This window comes from Alnus glutinosa, chromosome 3 (genome assembly GCF_958979055.1).
Source record: "Alnus glutinosa chromosome 3, dhAlnGlut1.1, whole genome shotgun sequence".
NCBI lineage: Eukaryota > Viridiplantae > Streptophyta > Magnoliopsida > Fagales > Betulaceae > Alnus > Alnus glutinosa.
Genome location: NC_084888.1, coordinates 16568528 through 16594125, shown reverse-complemented (window position 1 = coordinate 16594125; position 25598 = coordinate 16568528). Strand labels below are relative to the sequence as shown.

General features: G+C 37.8%; 2 protein-coding genes across 3 annotated transcripts; one reads left to right on the top strand and one right to left on the bottom strand.

Annotated features, from left to right (window-relative positions):
* Positions 1-6268: 6268 nt before the first annotated feature.
* Positions 6269-18386, top strand: LOC133865012 (ATPase 10, plasma membrane-type). Its single transcript, XM_062301474.1, has 22 exons — positions 6269-6381; positions 7219-7301; positions 7416-7535; positions 8228-8326; positions 8450-8587; positions 9638-9772; positions 9925-10104; positions 10722-10928; positions 11108-11227; positions 12278-12397; positions 12491-12613; positions 12873-12977; positions 13181-13325; positions 14601-14762; positions 15583-15821; positions 16141-16173; positions 16289-16370; positions 16826-16986; positions 17121-17294; positions 17389-17571; positions 17695-17858; positions 17978-18386. Exons 2-22 carry the CDS (start codon positions 7236-7238, stop codon positions 18072-18074), a joined length of 2853 nt encoding a protein of 950 aa, XP_062157458.1. The 5' UTR covers positions 6269-6381; positions 7219-7235; the 3' UTR covers positions 18075-18386.
* Positions 18387-18969: 583 nt separating this feature from the next.
* Positions 18970-22179, bottom strand: LOC133865013 (triacylglycerol lipase OBL1). Of its 2 annotated transcripts, none has more exons than XM_062301475.1 (5): positions 21722-22179; positions 20928-21175; positions 20741-20774; positions 19859-20646; positions 18970-19379 (listed from the first exon to the last, which is right to left on the bottom strand). In XM_062301475.1, the coding sequence occupies exons 1-5, from the start codon at positions 22095-22097 to the stop codon at positions 19122-19124; spliced, it is 1704 nt and encodes a 567-aa protein (XP_062157459.1). In that variant the 5' UTR covers positions 22098-22179; the 3' UTR covers positions 18970-19121. The 2 variants fall into 2 exon arrangements, with proteins under 2 accessions (XP_062157459.1, XP_062157460.1); XM_062301476.1 differs by having other exon boundaries at positions 20928-21172; positions 21722-22178.
* Between the last annotated feature and the right edge of the window lie 3419 nt (positions 22180-25598).

Sequence of the window (25598 nt, the reverse complement as noted above, 5' to 3'; positions counted from 1 at the left end):
ACTGCCATGTAAGGTTGCTGCTTTATACAGGGTTGCCGTATTCTTCAGAGTCTTCAAAATATTCAAAGATTATTTCTTCATTATGGAAAGGGTCTTAATATGACAAGTTTCAGTGTCAAGCATCAAGAAGACAATTTTCGGTTTTTAAGAAGATTCTGCACATGTTTCAGTATTTTTATCATAACTTTTTGCTCAAGTATCAGATTGAGATGAAATTGGTGTCGTTGGAAAGCTAACAAAAAATTTTACAACTTCAATGTATGGAAGGCCAACAGAAATGTCAGGACGGAAAGTGAGTGCGCCCGGACGCTCGCTAGAGTTCGAGAAATTTCGGAATTCATTTTCAGACACGGAAATAGCTAGCAACCTCCGGATGCCCTCATACTCCATCCGGACGTGGCCCAAAGAACTCTGAATAAAAATTGTAAAAGGTATTATAAAGCCTATAAATAGAGGTCTCTAGGCATGTAATAATCATGAATTCAGTATTGAATTCTTCTGTACTTAGAGAGGGTGTTTAGGTAAAAATTGTGAAGATCTGCTAGCTCTTAAGGGTTGTCAAGTGTGTGACTTGTTCGTGTGAAGTCTGTCTTAGGGAGGAGTCCTAAGGTAACGGAATCCATTAAAGACTCCTTCAAGTAGGTGACTTGGTTGGGAGACGTTCACGTTGGGTTACGTATCAGAGTGCAAGGTACGATCGTTGCATAGGGTATGTGAGTGTTACTGCTTTGTTACTAGCTTTGTCGTTTGAATAGTGGATATCTTGTGTTTGGCTGCTCCGGAGTGGTTTTTCTCTTAATTGAGTTTCCACTTCGTTAACAAAACATCTGTCTCATTTAAATTCTGCACTTTTGATATTTTGTTACATGTTGCGCGCGCCCGCGCACACACACACACCGTAATTTAGAAATCATTTATATTTTTCAGTTTTTAATACAAGAAAAGTCTTATGTTAAAACTAGATTTTATTTCTACATGAATATGCGATGACTCCATGTGTGATAGAGTAGAAATTTAAAACTAGATTTTGGATATATGTCTCTACCTTAAATCTTCAGTATCATGTGCACCAAATTTGATTATCTCTTGGATATCCTCTAAAAAAAAAAAAATCTATTTTTGTGATCTAAACTAGGAAGGAGGTACTAGTCACACTCAAAAAGCACCAGGTAAAGGAACACAACTTAAATAAAAAAAATAAAAAAAAAATAAAAATAAATAAATAAACCTAACCATATTTTTATTAAAAATCTTTTTCCAAAACAAAAAGATGGTCGGGGATATTTTTCCAAAACCTTAATATTACATATCTTTATTTACTTATGATGATTCTCCTATGGAAAAGTATGATTGATGATCTATGTGATGATGGAGAAGCTTTAAAGCTCTCAAAGAATGTTTTTGTTACACATGAATGAATATTAATGAAATGATCCCTCTTACATGAATGTATGTTTTATATGCATCACACAAAGTTTTATCCCATGACACCATAATGATGTGATTCTGATCTTATGATGATGATAGGTAGCGTAGCGACCCCACCAAAAGTGTAAGGCTATCGGCTGAGGGGTCCTCACCTGGGGAGTTTCCTAATCCGGTAGCTCTCTCTTGTGACGACAGTAGGGGTGGGCAAATTATTCGCCTACCGCCTACCGACCACTTACCGAACCGAACCGAACCGCCATCGACCGCCTACCGACTTTACCGACTAATTTCGGTTCGGTAGTCAGTATAAAATTTTATTCCGAAAGCCAGATCGGCAACTGAACCGAACCGAATCGCCTTTTGAGCGGTAACTGAACCGCCTTCTATTCCGACCGATTAACCGAACCGACATAAAACGAAACGACGTCGTTTTAGTAAGAACGAAACATTTGATCTTTTTTTTTTTCCTTTAAAAAAATCAAAACGACATCGTTTCATTACCCATTTTAACCGAATGTTAACCGATTTAACCGACCGCCTATTAACCGTTTTACCGACTAAACCAACCGCCTATTAACCGCTTAACCAACTTAACCGAAATAAATTCACTGACTGCATTCCGACAAAAGTCAGTTAACCGACCGAATTAACCGACTTAACCGCCTACCGAACCGACGCCCACCCCTAGACGGCAGGAGAGCCGATGGGTCCTACGGAACTGGTCTTTTGGACGAACCTAACGTGCGCCGCTTATGGTTAAAATGCAAAAGTTGGGCCAGTGGTAGATAAAACTTACACACTATGAATGAATAATGCATATACATAATTCTTATTTCTTCTAATATTTCTATCTGTAAACTATAAATTCTAAAATACCAAACTATGATTTTTATACTACCATATGCTTTGTTATGCTCCTTACTGAGTTGTCAAACTCACCCTTGACCCCTACAACTCTTTTTAGATGGCTCTGCATTCATTGTACTTTTGGGTGGTACTGACCACAATATATGACAAATTAAGAAGTTTGTACTATATATATTAGTCAATTATTTTTTGTTTTCAAAATAAATATAGAAAAAAAATTAAATAAATAAATTTTGTGAATTGTATTAAATTGGGATCATATTGCAATGAGGTGATTGGGACAACGAAATCATGAAAGGTAAGACGAGGAACTCATAAGCCTCTAACCTAAGTAACTATGGAGACTAATAAAGGCTGTAAGCCTGTAATAACATTACAGATCATGTACATATATACAATGCACAACAATAGTTATATGTTCATGATATGTTTCTGTACATATATATATACATTACAGATCATGTACATATATTCATATATCTAAATATATGTACATATATTTTAGTATATACATATTTTTATTGTGTGTATATTTGTACATGATATGTTATGTGTACACATATGTACCTATGGCGACCCGGACTTTGGGCTCGCTGATGCGGACCAGTGGGTTAATGTGTGTTTTGAATAGTAATAACATGTAGGCAGAGATTATTTTGTTGTTTCATTTTGTATGTAAAAGCTAATATAGAACACTATAGGACCGATTTATCATAAAGGATGGCAAGGACCTCCCCGAGCATTAAAGCATACATCGGACTAACTTTTGTTTACTACACAGTATTTATTTTTTGTAGATTCCTGGCTGTTTTTGCATTGACAGAAAACTATTGATATATATATATGAATATGAAATGAAAATATAAGTTTTAATCTATATCTTGTGTCTATTGCTAAATTAGATATTTTGTGGATGATTTGTACTTTTTTTAGGCTCAAGTTCACGTATCCCCTTAGGGCATCTCCAGCAGGAGTGCTATTTTAACTGAAAAGTTAAATTTGGCTAGTTTTATCTCTTTTTCTTCCTCCAGCAGAGTAGCTATTATAACTTTTTTCCTAACTTCATGAACAGTAAATAGTCACTATTGGCTATTCACTGTTCACATATCGACCATTTTTTTATTGTTTTTTTTTCTTCCCTCTTTCTCTCACTCCTCTCTCTCGCCCACCGAAGAGTCTCTCGCCCACCGGAGAAGATGAGGTCCGATGCCGACGCCTCTCTCTCTGCGCTGACGTCGCTCCTCTGAATAGGCACCGGTCTCCTCTCTAGGCGCCAACGCCGAGGTCCGACCGAGCCTCCCAAAGCTCCAGAGCCGAACAAGACCGTCCTTGACGACCCAGATGTCGACGCCGTCTACGTGCGTTGCTGGCCGACTCCACCGTCTTCGTCTCTAGGAACTCCACAATCTCCAGCTTCCCCACCGTCAGATCGCTCACCACATGGTACAGAAACACCGATACCATTCTCAATCCCTCATTTGTCTGTCGAGAAACACCAAGGAGAAGTAAAGAAAATGTTGAATCCGGCTTCCCCACCGTCAAATCGCCCACCACATGGTATAGAAACACCGATACCATTCTCAATCCCTCGTTTGTTTTCCGAGAAACACCCAGGAGAAGCAAAGAAAATGTTGAATTTAGGACAAATTACCTCACTACACCGCACCACCGACAATCGACCGCTCTAGCCACCATCGACCGCACCAGCCACCATCGACTATTCTAAGTCTTGGGTGTGGGTGGGCAAAGCTGGTTTGGTTTTGGGTCTTGGGTGTGGGTGGGCAAGGCTGGTTTCAGTGGTTTGGTTGTGGGTTTGATGGGGTTGGCCAGTTGGGGCTGAGGACGAAAGAGAGAGAAAGAAAATAAAACAATAAAAAAATATTAAAAAATATTATTTAAAGAAAATAAAGAGTGGGATAGAGATTATTGTTGGAGTGTTTTTAAGATAACCAGTAGTTAAAGTAGAGATTGTCACTTTTTGAGTAGCTACTTTAACTTCAACTGCTGGAGATGGCCTTATATCCCAAAACGGGGGCGTGGGACAAATACTAACAAGGAATTTAAAAATGAGACTCAACTATTGAAGGCGATAAGACTAGACTGACAAGAAGTACGAGATGTTGAAGATTTTGCTTCTTGAAAATCGTGTAACCGCCTGCCTAATATCAAATTCTGTGCCTACCAAAACATCAAAAAGTCGGTTGTTAAACCGGCGCACTAAGGGGTAACAAATAGAAAATCCCAAGGGTCAGCATCAATCCCATAGCCAATAAATTCCTATTATCCTTGTTGACACATTTGAATAAAAGAATTAAGGGGTAACTGTTGAGTATTGGGCCGACACAAAAAGAATGCCCAAGAGGCCCAGTTAAGGCAAATCCCAAAAAGAGGTTGCATATGCTCAACAAGGCCCACCAGCGGGTCCAAAGCACCAAACCAGCAATTAGGAGGTTGAACACAACCCTAATGGCTAAGTCCAAAAGCAGGCCCAAATCGTAGTAGACTCTAATCTATAAAATGCAAACCTGGATTAGGTGGCTGAAGTTGGGGTATGAGGATGGAAGCCCCCAGCCTAGCTATCCAAATCTCAAGTGGTAGCTCAACTCGAAGCAGGCCCAAAAGCAAGTCCAACTTTTATTTCGGAAAGTCAACTTTTTCGGAAAGACGCGTGTCGCGTGAGACTGAGTAATTATATAAGAAGACGCCATGTGGATAGAGAACCAAACTGTTATCATAAACTTTTTCAAGGATCACATGTTACTCACCGATGCTCATTCAACCAAAAGTAAAACAGACACGGAACATCCTAATCCTATGGACGACGCCTCATCTCATACGTGAGAAACATGCACTACACCATGAGATGATCTATGATATCTATTTTCTTTTCTTTTCTTTTTTTAATATCAAGTTAAATGGAATATTAATTGAGAAATAGTACTTCAGTATGAGAAAACGGACGCTTGACATGTTGCGCACTATTAGCTTTACATGTATTTGTTTGTATTAATATAAAATATAGGGGGTCATATCCGTAATAATAAAAAATCAAACAGTCAATGGTTGCTTTGCTCGCAAAGCCATTCAATTTCTCTAATATGCCGAGTACAAGTTGTAATCAAGCACGTCGAATCCCTTATTTTTATTGCCAATTTTATTTTATTTATTTTTTTTTTGTCATTTTTTCAGGTGATGTTGTTTTGATGTAAAAAAAAAAAAAAATTCTTAAAATATTTTCAACAAAATTATTTATTAAAAATATTTATCGTCGTTTAACTCATATATAAAAAATTATAAAAGCATATGACTCTAGCAAACACCGCTGGCAGATTTGTAAAGTCTAAAAAAGAGTTGTACCATAATAATGTTTCGCAGTCTGCAGGAGCTTTTTGCAAATTGAAGAAGACATCACCGCCGAGAGCCGAGCGCAAATTGAAGACAATTAGACGAGTATCAATTCACTATTTGCATATGAGGACAAAAGTTATCTTTTAAAAAATGGAGATAGGAGAGGCTGGGCTAAAACAATTGGGACCCCCAAATCCGCCTAATTAGTTTGCTGGATGTGGTCCACGTGTGATATATATATATATATATATATATATATATATATATATATAATTATATATGTTGGAAGCACGACAGTATTGGTACGTAGGACCAAAAGACAGGGAGGCACCGTTGGGTTTGGGAAGGGAACGTTAGGTTAGAAGGGTAAGTTTTGAAAGGTAGTTAAGCTAACGGTCTTGAAGATCTTACTAGTCTTTTTGTTTGATGTCAATTAGAAAACAAACATACATCTGAAAAAAAAAAGCGTTGAAGAATGGCGCCACCCAGATTGGGACATGCTGGATTAGGATCATCCGCTCGTCCTGGACACCTAACCAACGGTCAGCTACCAAATCAATTAGATTTGGAAGTAATTATAGTTACACTATCCCTTTTTAAACGTCCTTACTTGTTCACTCCTCTCCCTCAGCTTTCTTGTACCACTTCTCTCAAAAGGAGGAGGAAGAGGAGGAAGAGCAGGAGGAGGCTCTTCACATCACTTGCAGTAGCTTCTCCATCTCCCCAGTTTTTGCATCAGTAAGTATTTCAACTTTTTCTATCATTTCTTTATCTTTTGTTTCCGCTTTCTTCTTGTTTCTTCTGATGAACTGGAGCGGTTTCAGTACTGACCTTTGCCAGACAACCAGATCACACTAGTTCTTAGTGCTTCCAGATAATGCTTAGTTTCCTCTTCTTCTTTATTTACATTCCCCGGAGTGGCATTAAAAATCACCGTTACGTTTTGGATTGATCACTGTTAGATTTTGAATCCAATGGCGATTTTCACTGCAACGTCAGGGAACGTGTACTTCGGAGTGGGAATGTGTGCAGCATTTCTCCATGGGAAATCGTTCTGTTAAACTTGACATCAATTCAAGTGCAGTTTACTCAAATTGATCATCATGATCAGTTTAGAAAATGACTCAGAATTTTCATTTATAATGTTACCGATGTGAATATTAGGACTAGTTGGGATGGATCTTATTCATATCTTCTGGGGATTCAGCCAATATAAAACTAGTCTCCCACATTTGAGTTAACTTGGTGCATGAATTCGGAAATGGTGATAATGTCAGTTGATATGAGGACATTGTGTCAGTTGATAGAGGAATAAATATCCATTGGTTTCTTCAAGGAACATGAAAACAGAGTATATGATTAGAACAATTTTAGAATAGGGATCTGTCACAGTTATCATAGTCGCAGAATTAGTACTCAAGAAGACATTTGTTCCATCTCAGAGTCTCCTTAACAGTTGGAGATGGTTAATGCTAATATGTGTTGCCATTTAGTTTCTCATAGTTTTCATACTGTAGTATTTCTGAAGGTTTCAAACGAAATGAAGTCATAGTCTTCATTTGACTGTAACTACAGGTTTTGAAGCGGGAATCATGGCTGAGGATTTGGAGACACCATTGCTTGATCCTGATAATTTCAATCGAGAGGGGATCGATCTGGTAAGTTTTGTGGTAATCACATTGCAATGTTATACAGCATGAAAGCTATGAGATCCCATTGAAATTCACCCTCTATAGTACTGTTAACATCTACTGAAAACTTTAATTTTATAGGAGCGCATACCATTAGATGAAGTTTTTGAACAACTTAGAACATCACGAAGAGGACTTTCGTCTGAAGATGCTGCAGTCCGACTGGAGATTTTTGGCCAAAACAAGCTCGAGGAGAAGCCGGTAAGCACCACATATATATATATATATATATATATATATATATATTTGTATGAAGCAAGTAAAAGAGTCAATCCAGCTGGAAATCAGATCAACAGAGTTGACCAGTTTGGCTCTTGAATGTATCTTTATATGTAGCTGACCAGTAAAAACATGAAAGTAGAAAGATGTGCTCAAAATTTATAATTGGGTTGTCGAGACTAGTTCAACCAATGAGGAGAAAGAGTGATTTAGTCAGGTAGTAGTTCAGAACCAGCAATGCAATGAGAAAAGTACAACTAGTTGAAGAATATGACCCTGATGAAGTTCGCCACTGTTGAGTGTTGAAAATGCTCAAAGTGAATGTACCAGTATCTGGTTGAAAAATCACATGCTCATCTCCCTTTAAAAATTGTTATAATTCACTTAAATGTACAGGCAGCAAATTGAAGTAAAATATGTTTCAGTGGAAATTACAAACAGGATCTTGACTCCAAATCTGCTCGCTAGGTTTTACACTCTCTGAATTGAGCATAGGAAGTTCATTCAGTCCCCCCTCCTCCCTCCTTTGGACTAGATTCTATGATACTTATTGCTTATGGCTTATTTATAAAAACCTGAATGGCTTTCTGTGGCACGAACATTCATGGTGTAACAAGTTCCTTATGTTAAAGTAATTCCTAACTTTGGAAAAACACCAATTTATTTTGATGCAGGAGAACAAATTTTTGAAATTTTTAAGTTTTATGTGGAATCCGTTGTCATGGGTTATGGAAGCTGCAGCAATAATGGCAATTGTCCTGGCTAATGGCGGAGTGAGTAGGCTATATATTGGCATGCAATTTAACTTTGGTGCTTCTCTCTTGCTCAACGTAACAAGCTATTCTGATTTGTTCCTATCTGCTTTATAACTTTCTTCTTTTGGAATAATATTTCAGGGGCAGGGTCCTGACTGGCAAGACTTTGTAGGGATTGTTTGCCTACTGATAATTAATTCAACAATCAGTTTTATAGAGGAAAATAATGCAGGAAATGCTGCAGCAGCACTTATGGCTCGTTTAGCTCCTAAAACAAAGGTAAGCCACTCAGTTTGATGCGTTCAGCTATGAGATTAGTTAATAATGTCTTAAACATGGTCAAATTTCCTTGCATTAGTTCATTTCTTTTTCATCATACTTTGGGAACACAAGACATTTTACCAATATCTCTCCTCAGAAAATTTAGTGAACTGAAACATCTTGGGAAACACACACAGTCTCTTTAAGTTATTTTGCTGTTCTATAAAAGAATTTTATGGTGTATATGCTATGGAATTTTGGCACTTTGTTTTCTCGCCCCTTGTCCACTGCCATATGTACGCTAGTCCATGCTTAGGAGATCTAACTTTGTTTTGTAAAGATAAAAATGAAGCAAATAAGGCAATTAGTTTCAAGAGTTATATATTTTACATTGTTTGTCATGGTGTTATTAATTCGTAACAAGGAAACAGCTAATGATGAGCACTTTTTAGTACGCTCTTTATGTTTCTAATAATCAATAGACTCAAGGCGTGTGATTCAGAGGGAAATGAGCCCAAAGGAGAAGCCTTGGAGGTTCACTCAGCTTCATGATCTTTTTAAGGATCTGATAAATGTTAGAGATTAATCTATTTTTTTTCTCTCCTGGAGATTCTGAGTCCGATTCTTACTAGCACGTGTATATTTAACAATCTCCCCCTCACATGTGAGTCTATCATCATGTCACTATACTCCCCTTTAAATGGAAGCTTTATCAATCTTACTGGTCATCTTTAGGATCACTTGTGTGGGTTATGTGGGCTTTAGCCTCACCATGCACTTTAGTCCCTGATCCAACTGTGAAAAGGGCCCACCATCCATGCATGTGTACTGTCCCCATTCCAACTACGGGAGGGACTACTATCATCAATCATACCACACGTTGTCATTAGTTCTTACATCACTTGTTAGTGAGATTGACGCCTTTGGAAATCTTTAGTGTGACTATAATATAAAATGTTGAGATATCATTCAATCCAAAAGCTTAAACCTATAGGTTTGGACCCAATTATATTATTTATACTTGTGACATCTATCCAATACGGTACTTAACCATTTTACTCAACATAGGTTCTCAGAGATGGGCAGTGGCAAGAGCAAGATGCAGCTATCTTGGTACCAGGAGATATAATTAGCATAAAGCTTGGGGATATCATTCCTGCTGATGCTCGCCTGCTTGAAGGAGACCCGCTAAAAATTGACCAGGCAAGTTGTTCTTGAAAATTATTGAAGAATCTGTTTCTGTACTCTCAGCAAGTACCTCTAACTTACTGTTGAGTAATTATTTCTTTGTCTTCTAATGTATCTAATGTAACTGCTTAATTTGATTGTAATAATTTTAAATTTGGTCTGTGCAGTCAGCTCTTACTGGAGAATCTCTACCTGTCAGTAAGAGGACAGGTGATGAAGTATTTGCTGGTTCAACATGTAAGCATGGAGAGATTGAAGCTGTAGTGATAGCAACCGGAGTTCACTCTTTTTTTGGAAAAGCAGCACATTTAGTCGACAGCACCGAAGTTGTTGGTCATTTCCAGCAGGTGATTTAGAAATTCTTTAATCCTTAGCCAGTAGGATTTCCTTGATACTAAAGTTTCCCCATGACCTTCTCCATAATGAATTCTTGAAATTCTCCCGTTCTAATGTAGTACGTACTTCAAAATTTCTTTAAATGGCTAGTTTTCTAGTTTGTTTGATTAGACAATTACGGCATTTTCTTTTCTTACTTTTTTCCTTTAACCTTAATGATTTGATTAAGTTTGGTAATATGAGGTGCAGTGTAGTGTTCTTGTCATAAAAAGTCCTAATTTTTTGTGCTTATTATGTCATTACACTTGCAGCATAATGTTTGCGTCCTGGTGTCAGCATTTATATTCCAATGATGTTGGCATAAAAATGGAACTCCACAATATATATTTCTTGAATGTACATCAGTGACTGTCAAAATGCTGAAAATATTGTGCAAAACCACGCTAACACTAGTTGTAATTCAAATCTGCTTGAAATTTAAAAAAGTTAAGCTGTTTTCACCTTTGCTTCCTCAGACATAGCCCACCAAGGTGCTCATATTCCCAAAGTCTTTCGGAAGCTTTTGAAGTGTTATAAAGTTTAAAATTCCTAATTATAATATGACATCAGTAACATGTTTCTTCTGCAGGTCCTTACATCCATAGGGAACTTCTGCATTTGCTCTATAGCTGTGGGAATGATTCTTGAAATCATTGTTATGTTCCCTATACAGAAACGTTCATACAGGGATGGAATCAATAACCTTCTTGTTCTTTTGATCGGAGGAATACCCATAGCTATGCCAACAGTATTATCTGTGACACTTGCTATTGGTTCTCATCGACTATCTCAGCAGGTGCAAACTTTTCCAATGGATTTAACTTATCCAAATAAGATTCTCACCTTTAAAATAGTTCTCGTATTTACTAAAGAACAAAAAAAATTCAATTTCGTGCTTTCCTCCATTAACAAACACAGCATCAAACTCAAATACCAATGCTTGGATTGTTTGAAATGTTATTTTCATTTTTGAAGGGTGCCATTACAAAAAGGATGACAGCAATTGAAGAGATGGCCGGAATGGATGTCCTTTGCAGCGATAAAACTGGAACTCTTACACTGAACCGCCTGACTGTTGATCGGAACCTTATCGAGGTACCAAATCTGACTCTGAGAGCGCTTTCCTGCAATTAGTTTGGCCAATGAACCTATAGTTATTGACACGTGGCACATCATGGTGACAGATTTACACTATCAGATACATTTAATCTGATATGTTTTTGCTATGGGAATCCAGTTTAGTGTCCCAAAAATTTAGCAAACAAGACAGAATTTAATGAGTTAGTGCTCTGGACAGTTAAGCAACACTAGTCCACCTTCAGCTAAGAACTTTGATTTTGCAGATTGACAGGCACTATGATACCCAAGTTGATAATTCCTCCTCTTTTGCTAACTTTATGGTTGAATGTACTAATTGAGTTTTTCTGGAAGGTTGGTGCTGATCTTGTAGAAAGTCCGTGCATGTTTAAACATTATCTTACAGGTGTATACCTGCTTTTAAGGACCTTTAAACTATTAAGTCACTGAATTCTTGTAAAAGGTTATTCATGACACCCGACTCATATGACAATTTCATTCACATTTGTCCTTTGTTAATACCATGAATTAGTGTGCAATATTAGTCACTTTGTATTGTACTTTTTATGGGGAATGCCTGTCCATTAAATAAAGAATATGTTCACTAAGTGGCTTTGCTTAGCTGCATCTCATCATATTCTTTTATGGGAATGCTAGTCTTACTCCATTTTTCTACTTGAATCCATAAAGGATTGGAGAGATTTTTGCAGTGTATAAGACCATGACAGTCATTTGTTGGTGAAAATTGTGAAAAATAAAGTATACGTGGCATGGATTAAGAAAAGTTAAAGTGAAATTATTATTTGTGCAGTACGGCTCTGTTTTATGAGATGCTGCATTTCATCAATGAGATCAAAAGCTCTTTGTGTTGAATACATCAGTCTCAAATATTAGACATCACGAGTGAAGATGATTAAATTACCATGTTATATATAATTGCTGTCTTCACTTTTTTGATTTCCATTATAAGCTTCTGCATTTCTGGGCAGGGAACCCTAGATGATCCTAGTCCTTTCATGGCCTCATTTGTCCTAATAATTCTAACAATCGAATTCATAACTTGTGAAGGTTTTTAACAAAGATATGGACAAAGACACAATTGTCTTGCTTGCAGCCAGAGCATCAAGATTGGAAAATCAAGATGCTATTGATGCTGCCATCATCAACATGCTTGCTGATCCAAAGGAGGTAGGGTTTTTAAATCAGACGTCTTAGTTCTACTGATTTGTTTGGGTATATATGCTTATATGCATGAAACTGAAAGTATCATTTTGTCTTCAGGCACGTGCAAACATCACAGAAGTGCATTTTCTTCCATTCAATCCAGTGGACAAACGTACTGCAATTACATACATTGATTCTGATGGTAACTGGCATCGTGCCAGCAAAGGAGCTCCTGAACAGGTATCTATATTTTTATAAAGTACCGTCAGATATTTCATGTTTCCTGATTTTTCCCTCCCCTTTTCATGACCTATAGTGCAAACTTCACTTGTCAAGTTCCTGTCCCTGCATTGATGAACAGTACTATAAACAAAAATGGGTTCTTTACCTTAATTCATTACCAATAAACCATCACTTGTATGAATATGGTACCGATTTAAATTTCAGGAATTTGTACCAGATCATGGTTTTTTTTTTCTTTTTTTTTTCTAAATGTCAGATTCTAAATCTTTCCAAAGAGAAACAAGAGATTGCTGGAAAAGTGCATGCTATCATTGACAAATTTGCTGAAAGGGGCTTGCGATCTTTAGGAGTTGCTTATCAGGTATAGCACATTGCTATCTTTTTTCTCTTTTTATTCCTGAAGTTTGATTCGTAAGAACTGGTGAATTAAAGAGATTATTCTGTATTTAAAAGATTAAAATCTTGAAGTCAGACAACATGATCATCATGTGAGCACTTAAAGGCCAAATCATTTGATGTTGTCTCTTTAACATGTTCAATGGCGTCATTTAATCATCCTTCCAGGCAGTTCCAGAAAGAACTAAGGATGGTCCTGGAGGTCCTTGGACATTTTGTGGGTTGTTACCATTGTTTGATCCTCCAAGACATGACAGTGCTGAGACCATCCGCAGAGCTCTTAACCTTGGAGTCTGTGTTAAGATGATTACAGGTACATGTGGATCTCTGATGATATGACAAGGAGCTCATAATTTTCTAAAAATCTGGTTTATTTATAGTCATTATGTGTTGAAAATCACAACTTTTTCTCCTATGAATTGTTTCTAGTTGCATTTATATGGGTTGCTATCACTATGCTAGTTTAAGTTAATTTATATAGATGGATGACATCTGGTTTTTTTTTTCTTTTCCTTTCTTCTCTTCTTTAATTTTTCTATGTGATAAACATAAGTTGCATTAGACACGTCTTGGGTGCTGTAATCATGTAAAAAAATTGGAAATTTGTCAGCATTACTTGTATTCTTGTTATAGATCATTTTTATTTTTTTTTAACTTCTAGGGAAAAATCATGGAGTTATGACTGCATAATGAAATCAATGGTAACTTGGTTAGGTTTAACTTAGCAGAGCTTCAAAGCAGATCCTGGCCATACATTCAATTTAGACTTTACATATCCCCCTGGACAGAACCACATTTTTTTTTTTTTTTTTTGAATAGACAGAACCACATTTACTACAGAACAATGATATCATTATTTGGACTGCTAATAAGAAAATCACCTCAAGAGCTGGAGGGCTTGGTGAAATACTAAACTTGCAAGCAACCAACAATATCGACACTTGTATACCACCGTATCAATAAAATCAAGAACTAAATCCAAAAATGAACTGAAACATGGAGATCAAGAACATGAGTCAATAGAAATGATAATCTGGCCGGAGCTCATAGACTCACTAATGATGCTCAACGCCCCAGTGGTTGGCAACTCTGCTCTCAGTATGCCAATGATTTGGAGAATTTAAATAAAATTTTACTTGTCAAGAATGAGTTAATAGAAATAATAATGCTCGCCTAAGCTCTGCTCAACACCCTGTGATTGCTACTATTCCTCTCAATAGATTTGGAGAACTTAAAGAATAATTTACCAGTATGGTTTTCAAAAACATAAAATCTGAACCATATACCTGGTCTCAATCAGATTCTACCGATTCTAAGCATCAACGGATACATATATAAATGCTGAAAAAGAAAAACATTGACTCCTCATTTATTTCTCCCTTTACTATATTATTGCTAGGACTTGTGCTTCTCTCTATGATGAAACCATTTGTTTTTTCACATTTCATTCCAAAATATATTTGGGAACCTTATAATGTCTGCTGTTATATTGATGTCATTGCATCTTTGCTTTCTAGTTAATATTGGAAAGCCTTGGGCAGGAATATAAAATAGATATACTAATACATTAATGTATATGCTAATGAAGGTGATCAGTTGTCAATTGCAAAGGAGACAGGCCGACGTCTTGGTATGGGAACAAATATGTACCCCTCTTCCTCATTGTTAGGCCGTGACAAGGAAGAACATGAAGCTCTTCCAGTGGATGAACTCATTGAAAAGGCAGATGGCTTTGCTGGTGTTTTTCCTGGTATTTGAATCCAGTGCTTGTCTCATGAAAATTTTATTCTATTATATTACATATGTACTTTGTTCTACATTTTTTCTTCCTCTGCTTTTTTTTTTTCCTTCTTTTGGTGGAGTGGTGGGGGAGATGGGGTGACTTGAAAAACACCAACTGTCAAGGGTATCTTATAAAATCCTCTTCCTACCCAACAGTAGTTCCTCATCATTGTTAAGTCTTGACAGATGACATGACTTCTATGTCAAATGACACACTTCCTCTCTCCATAAAAATGGTATGAAGCAGTGAAGTCCACGTTTGAAATCCACAGGGTGCATGTCTAACTTTAAGAAAAAAATGGGAGTGATAGGTAGAGTGGCAATTTACTTGGTTTTCAATAAACAAGAGGTGGAAACTAACTCATGTAAAAGTATTGTCTTTATCTCTGTTCTATTTTATAGTTATTTTCTTGCCCCAGCTTGTTTACTTTACATTCATTGTCTTCAAGGCTTCTCAGAAACCACAAAGCAAGAACTCTGAACTACTAGGTTTTATGAAGCTAATATACATTGCATATCAAACAAATTACAAATTTTTATGGCCAAAGTATGGCAAGGTATTCAAGTTACTAGATCATGTAAATGACCAACCTCATAGAAGCAAGTGTTCTTGCATACTTGAATGGTTAAATTCTAAAATGGGTAAACTAGGCAATTGCTTACAAAAATCTCCATATTATGTACTTACCCAAAAGAAAAGATATTCATATTATGTATATGTTTCATATCTATTGCCATATCTCGTGATGATTTGCTGATTCTAGTTATCATTGCCATTAAACTTTCAGAACATAAGTACGAAATTGTGAAAATTTTACAAGAAAAAAAGCATGTGGTTGGAATGACTGGAGATGGTGTCAATGATGCACCTGCTTTAAAGAAAGCAGACATTGGAATAGCAGTGGCAGATGCTACGGATGCTGCAAGAAGCGCTTCTGATATAGTCTTAACTGAACCTGGCTTAAGTGTCATAGTCAGTGCTGTATTGACTAGCAGAGCCATATTCCAAAGAATGAAGAATTATACAGTTGAGTATCAATCTTTTCTTCTGTTTATAATGATGGTTGATTATATCTGCAGCATCAGGGTTCTATAATGTATGCATGCTGGAAAGAATTGAAATCCAGGAAAATCATACCGGATGCACCTACCTTGCCTTTCAACCACCTTCGGGCTATAAGAATGATTTAACTGTCATACATGTGCTACTTCCATTTGACAAAGGATACCTTAAAAATGATATCACAGCTGAATTCTTAAACATAATTTGTTCTTTTTGCTTCTTATTGTATTTCTTGCTCCTAAATTTTTTAAATTAAAACTAATTATCTTGCATGACTATGCAGATATATGCTGTCTCCATAACCATAAGGATTGTGGTAAGTTAGAGTTAAGTTACATTTTTCTTTCATGTTCACCATCTCTAGGGCTAAAGTTGTAGTTGATTTTTAGTTTCAATATTCATATAATGATTCCAAGTCAACCTTTTTGCAGCTTGGTTTTGTGCTTCTAGCCTTGATATGGGAATATGACTTCCCACCTTTCATGGTTCTGATAGTAGCAATACTGAATGATGGTAATGTTTAAAGTAGCCCTTTTTTCTATTTCTCTCTTTTCTTTTCTTTTTTCTTTTTTTTTTTCTTTTTTTTTTTCTAAATAATAAATATGATCAAACTTCGGGAAGTTCCCCTGTTTTCTGGAATTCTTGGCCTCTATTTCTTTACAAACTTTTTAATGACAGAGTGGACTAGATGGTTAGTGAAACAGAAAAATCAACTAAAGAAAGAAGGGAAGAAAAGATTTAAAAACCAAGTACAGCTGTATATGAGAAATATGTCTCTATTGCTTTAAAAGCATTATCTTATATGCATATGGCTTCCATCAAGTTTCTCTTTTACAAATTAAAATTAAAAGACAATCATTCACAAAAAAATTATATATATATATATATATATACCATTGATGCTTAGCCATTTGGAACACAGTAACTTTATTTTCTCTGTGCTGAAAATGTTTGTGTATTTGAATTAGGGACCATCATGACTATATCCCAGGATCGGGTAAAGCCATCTCCAAGGCCTGACAGTTGGAAGCTCAATGAAATATTTGCAACTGGCGTCGTAATTGGCACATATCTTGCTTTGATTACTGTTTTATTTTACTGGATTATAGTGGACACCACTTTCTTTGAGGTATAAAACTCATAAAACTTGTTTTGTTACCTAGTTTCTTGAGATGCTTTAGAAAATGAATTGAGAAAGAAATATAATTGTTTTATTTGCTATAACTGATTCTTGTAGTTATTGATTTATCCATTCCACTGCAGACTCTCTTCAACGTAAGATCCTTATCCAGCAACTCTGAGGAAGTTTCATCAGCTGTATATTTGCAAGTTAGCATCATCAGCCAGGCTCTTATATTTGTTACCCGCAGTCAGGGGTGGTCGTTCCTAGAGAGGCCTGGAACTCTCTTGATGTGTGCCTTTGTGGTGGCTCAACTGGTAAAAAATTTATGCAGAATATAAGGAGCTCCAAGATTTGTGGTTTTTCAATTGTTTATAAAATTTGCTGATATTGTTGTTTATACGTGTTTAGGTGGCTACCTTAATTGCTGTCTATGCAACTATTAGCTTTGCTGAGATCAGTGGCATCGGATGGGGATGGGCTGGTGTTATATGGTTATACAGTTTGATCTTCTACATACCACTGGATGTTATCAAGTTCATAGTGCGCTATGCATTGAGTGGAGATGCTTGGAATCTCTTATTTGATAGGAAGGTTAGTTCAGTGTTCACTATTTGATAGAAAGGTTATTTGATGGAATTGGAATCCCACTCTGAGGAGGAATATGCATTGCTTGAAATGACCCGTGTTTTTTTTTTATGTTTTTGGTTTGAGCAGACAGCTTTTACTTCTAAGAAAGATTATGGGAAGGAAGATAGGGCGGCCAAGTGGATACTTTCTCAGAGAAGTCTACAAGGATTGATGTCTGGAGATTTGGAGACCAATGGGAAGCGATCTTCTTTGATTGCTGAACAGGCCAGGCGGCGTGCTGAAATAGCCAGGTAACCACAAAGCTCTGCTCAAGTGTTCCCTCTTCCATGTTTTTCTTTTATCTGGGTTTGATCCCATGATCTGGATTACTTAGCTTACAGATCTTTTCCCCCTCCCTTGGATTTTGCAGGCTAGGGGAATTACACACTCTGAGAGGACATGTAGAGTCCGTAGTGAGGCTTAAAAATCTGGACTTGAATTTGATCCAGGCGTCTCATACAGTGTGATATAAATAGTGTATTTTTTAATTCCCTAGTGAAGGCAAACCTGGCGGCTGTTGCTCACTTGATTAATGTTGAGTGTAATCTGGAAAAGAAAACAGCATTTTTCATCTCGATTCTTTGGGCTTTGGTGATGCATGCAGCGTTCTCAATTCTTTGGGCTCCAAAAGGTCAGGATTGCATCTCGATTGCAATTTTTTTGTAGAGAAGAGGACAATCTGTCTTGAGCTTTCAATATTCTTACTTTTATTTGCAGAGATTTTATGTAATAGTTAGACAACTCCCAGACAAATAAAGTTACTTGCTATATTTTTTTTATTTTTTATTTTTTTATCAGAATTTGATGCATCTCATGTAGTTTGGAGTTAAGACAACTTCGTTATATTTGCCGGAAAGCACTCATATATGCCATGGAGTTAATACTATTTCTAGTACTCGCCTTGATTGTTGATAGCTCTCAGAGCAACATCGTTATTGCTTGTTCTGACAATCAGGTTGTCGTACTAAGACAATCCATGAAACTGGAAATGAGTTGGTGATGCAAACGAAAATGTTAGCTGGGGTGATATATACCTAACCTGAAAAGAATTCTGTAGTTACAGTAATTAAGCAACCCTTTGACGTTGGCTCAAAGAATAGGGGGGTTGTTGCTAGAATAGGCTTATCCGTGAAGAGAAATGCTACTCACACTCTCTGACGTGAGTTTTAAAATCACTATTGTGAGAGTGTGTAGCATTACTTATCCATGAAATATTGCCTACCAAGAAAAAGAATATGGTAATACTAGACCAGTGACGGTTTTGAAGTGAAGATGTGTGTTCATCCTCATCAAGTAAGACTTCTGTTTTGCGACGGACTGATAGACACACTATCATCAACATCTCAGCAGTACACAAGGAGATTTCTGCACAAAAATGGAAAGAGTTGGGACTGCATTCTTAGCACAGAAAACATATAACTTGAGAAAGCGCGCCATTATTCTGACCGGCCTCTTGACTAGATGACTCCATTCTTATTCTACCGTATAACAAGCATTATTTATAGAACATTTTCTTAGAAGGAGGACATCTGCATGGTGCGTTCCCTTCCAAGCCTCACAGAGTTTACATAATCGGCGGGGCAATGTGCAGAAATACCAGGGAGTGCCAGTCCTATTACCCTGAGCAATATGGAAAACCAGCCTTCCTTATACTGTGGCCCATGGGTGTAGCCCATTGCTAAAGCTCGGATTAACTCCCAAATGGCATTCAGATACTCTGGTATCACGTATCTCATTCCAAAGTAATTTCTGTTTGGCTCCTCATCCATGTTCTTCAAATATGCATACATCAAAGAAGAAACCACCTCAGTACTGTTAAGAAGATGAAACCTCAATGAAAAGAACTTAAAAGTTAAGACAGGCTGTTATAACATGACAATAGATGCTACTGCTTTCTTTCTTTTGTTGCTAACTAGAGTGCTTAATCTTTCAACACGCAGACACGCAGTTGGATGTGTCTCCTTGTCCATGATATTTCAACAGATAACTTTTAGCCAATTGAGTAAAATTTATCTCTTTCTAATGCCTTGTTCCTATTATTTTCTCTAGAAACGAAGTCACTTGTGTACAAGGTTGACAAAGATCCTGATTAGACAGAAAGTATTGACACCGTCTGCCGGGTCCTTGTTACATAGGGACAAAAGCCATATAATTGAGCAACTGCAGGATAATATACTCGAGATTCATCATTGGGTCTTACAGCACATATATTGATAACTGTTAGTGTAAGCAGAGAGGCACTAATACATACCTTTTCAATGTATAGGCTGTCATAGTAAAGGCACGCTCCAAAATGTTTATACAGGAAGGTTTTGTTGTCGTAAGGCAACCTTGGCACAAGGTCGTTGCAGTAGACCACCCTGAAGTACTTAGGGACTGGATAATCCAAATGGGCTTCTATGAACCTCCCCAGCTCCTTGTTCCCAACTCTAGGCTGTCCAAATGTGTATACACCCAACAGCCTTTGCATGATCTCCTCCTCCTCATGCAGCACAAGCACTGTTGGGAATAATATGGCAAGCGCCCCACCTAAGCTATGCCCAGTGACTATGAACTTTGCATTCTTGTGCTCCTTGAGTAAGCTCTTGAGCTTACTTTTTACACCATAGTATGCAGTCATCTCCACCATTTCTGGGGGAATCTTCTTAATGCCAGCACTAGCAGCCCCCTCTGAGTTTGAAGACCGATCCCGTCCACCTTGGTCCGTGTCAGAATCAGCGTTTGGGGATACTGATTCTGTGCCTTCTGAAGGGATTGTGCTAACATCAACACCATTTGAAGAGTTGAACCTCATGTCTTTCCCTTCAAGGTGGTTTTGGAAGCTGACAGCATCAGTTCTGTTGCCTAAACCTAAGGCTTCTAAGAATCCCATGTGAACTTTTCCTAATCCTGGGATTTCATACCAAGAGTAGTCAAAATCAGTACTCCAATCATCGGCATCAAAAGGCTCGGTGCCCCTGAAGCTGATCAATATCAGATTTGCGTCTTCACTCTTGTCACATAGTATGAACACTTGGGTCGACATCTCCTTTTCAAAATCTATCAAGAACAAAAGACAACGTTCATTGCATAAGTAAAGCTAGACATTGAGGAATATCATTAAACACAAAATCAAGGAAAATATATTTCTTACCATTCCAGCAGTTGTAGAACTTCACAAAGTGCATCTGCTTTTTTTGAAAGTTTAGATTAAAGACGTTATAATCAGAAGCTCATATTGCTATATTTTTTGCTAGAACAGAAGATCATATTGCTTATCATTGAACATAAGAGAAGTATAGAGTAGAAAAAAGAGGAAAAACAAATATAGGTTAGCTTGCCTTCCACTGGTGAACTACAATATTTCTAATGACTTGTGCATTCTCATAGGCTAACTTGGAAGCCATGATGCAAATGTCCATAAGAGCCCGATTCCCCATTTCTACTTTTCTGCTTCCCTCTCCCAAAACAGAGTCCCCATTCTCTTGCAGTAAGCTTTGGCCGTTGTATAGGTCTACCCGCCCATCTAAATGTCCAATTGTACTTATGAAACTCTCTGTCTCCCGCTGTGGCACGACTACTTTTCCTGCTTCCACCGTTGTGGTGGCAGTAAAAATCACATTACTATGTGGAGAATGAAAATTGCATACATTTTAACTTCTAAAAAGGTGGTGAGCAATTTCATAAGTAGGTACCATGAGCTCACTTTCAAGCAGGCCCACTAGGACACAAATTGCAAGTAATTCTCAAAGCAATCACATCAACAATATTCAAAACAAATTAACAATGAAAACCATGTTTCTCATTCGTTGAGCATGCTAATTTTTTGCCACATACTCTATAAAGTTTCTTCTAAGTTAGTGATTAAAATGTGGATGACGAATTATTTGAGACTTACAACGTTGCCTATGACAGAGTTAACTTTTAATTTATATTCTTATCCGTATCAGAATCACTGGGAAACACAGATATGATCAAGCAACAAGTCAACATTTAGCGTTGATCGTCCATGTGAAAGAGGTCCATTAAAACCAAAAATAAGAAACAATCAGATGATTCGAAATGAAGAAATTTCAACAATAAGCAAGGGAGGAAAGAGGGTGTATAGAGAAGAGACAATAAATATAATCACTACCATGTAAGAGGTTGCAGAGTAGACCGAAGAGGTTGCCGTTGAGAAAGAAGAGATTGAGAAAGAAGTCGACGGCATAGCCAGTCCACTCCATGGGCTTGCGAAAAAAGGTAATGATCTTGCGCACAATGATGGATACGAGGATGACCCATCTATGGTCGGCCGCCGCCGCAGACACCAGTCCCTCGTCGGAACCCTCCAGGAAGGCGACCCCGCTCGCCATGTCCGCACGCACCAGGTAGCGATACAAGTCCCCTATTCCACCCTTTTCTGGCCGTACGATGAGGTAGCTGAGACCACTACCACGGTCAGCACCGGTCGAAGAGGCAGACCCAGATACGTCGCCATTATTAATGTTATTGTGAGAGTTTGTAGCCATGGGAGGGTGTATTTCTTTCTGTTTCTGGGTTCAATGTTTTTTTTTTTGTGTGTATTTATAGCGGGCATTCTTCGGTTCAGAATTTAGAGAGCTTTAAGTTTTAAGGTTACGTTACGCTACGTGGATAATGCAACTGCATTGCGTGGGGGCGGGGGGGTTGGGGTGGCGCAGAATGACGTAATTTTGGAATTTTTGGAATTGGATGACAAATTGCTGTTGAGAGGTAACTTGAGCCCCTGCTCCAAAAGGTTATACTCGTCATTCTAACTCTATCCACCGTCTCCTTTTGAAACTGGCTTAAAAGTTAACAATGAACTCGGCGAAAGTGAAGTGGAGCCAAGAAGAATGAGATCGGAGATAACCTGGATTAGATGGGAATGCGTGCAGCTATGTACAAATATTCATCGGAAACAAAAAAGGGATAAGGCTACCATCATTGCGCTGCGCTCCTCTCTCTCTCTACCGTCATAATGGGTCATGACTCATGCAAACCTAAATATTAAAATAATTATAGTAATAATAAACCTATAATTATTTGATGGTGCTTGCTGTCGTGGGGGATAATAAACCTATGGTTGCTGCCCTTCGCTTCACATCTTTTACGGTGACCAAGGTGAGAACAGGCAGATTTGATGATGGTTGTTGTGGAATATATAGGCTCCGTTTGAAATATCCATTCCCTCTTTTTCACATTTCTCCCTAACTGCCGTACCAAGGCTTTTTGCAAACGGTAGATGGTCTTAAGCGATGAAAACAAGAAAGCATTTGTATATTTGATTTTCCATTAAAAAAATCAACGGTGCTTTTTGGCTTGTGCACAGTCATTATCCTCATTTGCCCCTAAAAGAGCTGCAACTCACTTTCCTTTTACCTGTCTTCCATCTTCTCATTGTCTAGCCTTTTACCCCTTCCTGAACCAGTCTGCTGCATCACGTGGCTCTCCATCGATATCCACCGGTCCATCAACTACCCAAAGACTCTCATATTTACTCCTCAATTACTTTGGATTCCCATATTTGTAACCGTGCGATACGTTCCATCTTCTCAGCCCTCTTTTTCCCCTCATCCATCTTCTCAGCCATCAAACCGTGCGAATCAACCCTGAGATTTCGATTTTCACAAGCAAACTTTATCTGCCTATAAATGAATGCTATCCTCTTTCACAAAGCAGCAACGTACAATGGTGCATAGCTCATCGAAAGGGATTTTCCTCTCAAATAGCTCATCAAAGACCCAAGAGCTTTGCCTCTGGTGGTGCATATTGGGCCCGACAGTCCACGACACATACAACAAGGGGTCCAACTACCAAATCAAGGTCACAGGTAGCTTTTCTTGTTCATTGGTGCCTTCATCATAAGATTTCGATATAGCTTAAAATGTATAAAATAACCATAATCAACATTCTAAAACATTTTTATGAGTGACATTAACTAATACAACCAAATCAGTACGTGATCTCTTGGAAACAAACCTTCCTGTCTATTTATTGTCCTTCTGCATTATGCCTGCAATTTAGATCCTCAACTTTGTAGATTCCCATTTATTTTTCCAAATGCTATTGAGAGTCAATCAAATCCTATGGAGTCATTTATTTATATAATCCCATTTATTGTTTAAATTTTGTAGGTGGGACAGGGGGGATTTGCTCCCTCTCCCCTATCCTTGATTCTAAATTTGTTTAATAGTGATTTCTAATTACATTTGTATTAGATTTGTGATTGTTTATTGCAGCACGGACGGTACTTCCTAAGCGCACAACCGACGAATCGAAAGGTATGATGATATTCAATCTTTCTATTGTTGTTGTTTGATTTTAACATTGTAGTGTGGTTTGCTAGATTTATACTTTAATATGCTTTGGAAAATTGTTGTACATTCATTTTAAACCTTTCCATAGATGTCATTTTTCACAACCCCACGAAAGTCCCCAAGAAAGCACTCATCACCAACCCCGTCCTCTTCACATATAAATTCCATACCCACCAAAGCAAAATGGACCGCCGACCATGAGTTGGCTTTGGTGTACTGTCTCATGGATCTAACCACAATGGGGGTTCGGCCGCCATTCACAAAGCATTACACTACCATCACCTTGAATTTCAACAGTCGTATTCAACTAGATGGGGTCTAGTACAGCAAACAAGAAGTTTACAAGAAGATTGAAAAATTTAGACAAGATTGGAAGGGTTCTTCGATCTCCTCGACAGCCACATTGTCACCGAGGTGGGTTGGGACGATGTGAACAATACGGTCTCACTACATGAACATCAATGGGAACAACTGAAATCGGTAAATCTCTCAATATTATTTTTATACATACTATGTCTTTGGCAAGCTAAATCATTCACAACCTCATTTATAATTGTTAGTATTTTATTGGCTACATTCTGGATAAAACAAAAACACTTTTATGTAATGGTTGCGTTTTAACAGGATGGTCGGTTTTCAATTCAGAATCTTCATGTATTCAGACAATGATCAAATTAAAGAAAATAACCAATCATAAGCTACTTAAAGATGTCTATAAAAAGTCCTTGCAAAATTCAAGACAAAAACAACCGGTTCCTGTGCAATCGTCCGGATGAGCCTTTGAAGGCGTCCGGACGCCCCGTAGTGTCTTACAGATAAACATTGAAGACGTCTGGACGTCAGAGCAACACCGTCCGGATGCTAGGTCAATCAATATTCAACAAGGAGTCTGTTTTCAGAAGTCGACACTATTTGGGAAGTCTCTGCAAGCCGTCCGGACGACGTGGTAACACGTCCGGACGATGTCCAGTAGTTCAAAATATTCCAGAAGTTTCGTTCGAATGCTGAAAGGATTTTTGCGAAGACCGTCCGGACGCTTGGTCAAGCCGTCCAGACGTGAACCTGATAAAGATAGAATTATGCTGTTTCTGAAAGGATATCGCAGAAAACCATCCGGACGTGGCTAACTTTCGTCCGGACGCTCGCCAGCCAGAGTCCGAATCTCAGCAGTTTTTTTGAGGTCTTTTGAAGCCTATAAATAGGGGGCTTTAGGCTAGTGTTTTGTACAGAATTCGGTGGTGAATTCCATAGTGCTTTGAGAGGGTGTTTAGGGAGAATTGAAAATCCGCTAGCTCTCAAGCCGTTGCCGGTGTGTGCGCAGTTATTCGTGTGAAGTCTATCTTAGGGGTCGGCCCTAGGGTAAAGGAATCCATCAAAAACCCCTTCAGGTGGAAGATCTGATTGGAAAGCGTTCGTGCTGGGTTACACGTCAGAGTTAAAGGTATGATTACTGCAAGGATTATGTGAGTACGAGTGTCTTGTAACTAGCTTTGTTTTTGGATAGTGGATTTCCTGGATTTGGCTGCCCTGGAGTGGTTTTTTCTCTTCATAGAGTTTCCACTTCGTAACAAATATCTTGTCTCATTTAAATTCCGCAATTAAGATATTTGTTTGCACACAAACACACACTTGGTTTAAATTAGAAGTCAATAAATTATTTTCAATAATGTTTTGCAACAATTTGGGCCAAAA

What these genes read in the sequence shown, in the direction of transcription:
- LOC133865012 (XM_062301474.1), top strand. Translation starts at nt 7,236, where the DNA reads ATGGCTGAGGATTTGGAGACACCATTGCTTGATCCTGATAATTTCAAT. An exon ending in CTCATCGACTATCTCAGCAG is followed by an intron (nt 10,929 to 11,107) that starts GTGCAAACTTTT and finishes TCATTTTTGAAG; the next exon opens with GGTGCCATTACAAAAAGGAT. An exon ending in CCATAACCATAAGGATTGTG is followed by an intron (nt 16,174 to 16,288) that starts GTAAGTTAGAGT and finishes ACCTTTTTGCAG; the next exon opens with CTTGGTTTTGTGCTTCTAGC.
- LOC133865013 (XM_062301475.1), bottom strand. Translation starts at nt 22,097, where the DNA reads ATGGCTACAAACTCTCACAATAACATTAATAATGGCGACGTATCTGGG. An exon ending in ACTCTGCAACCTCTTACATG is followed by an intron (nt 21,176 to 21,721) that starts GTAGTGATTATA and finishes CAACGGTGGAAG; the next exon opens with CAGGAAAAGTAGTCGTGCCA. An exon ending in GTTCTACAACTGCTGGAATG is followed by an intron (nt 20,647 to 20,740) that starts GTAAGAAATATA and finishes TGTTCTTGATAG; the next exon opens with ATTTTGAAAAGGAGATGTCG.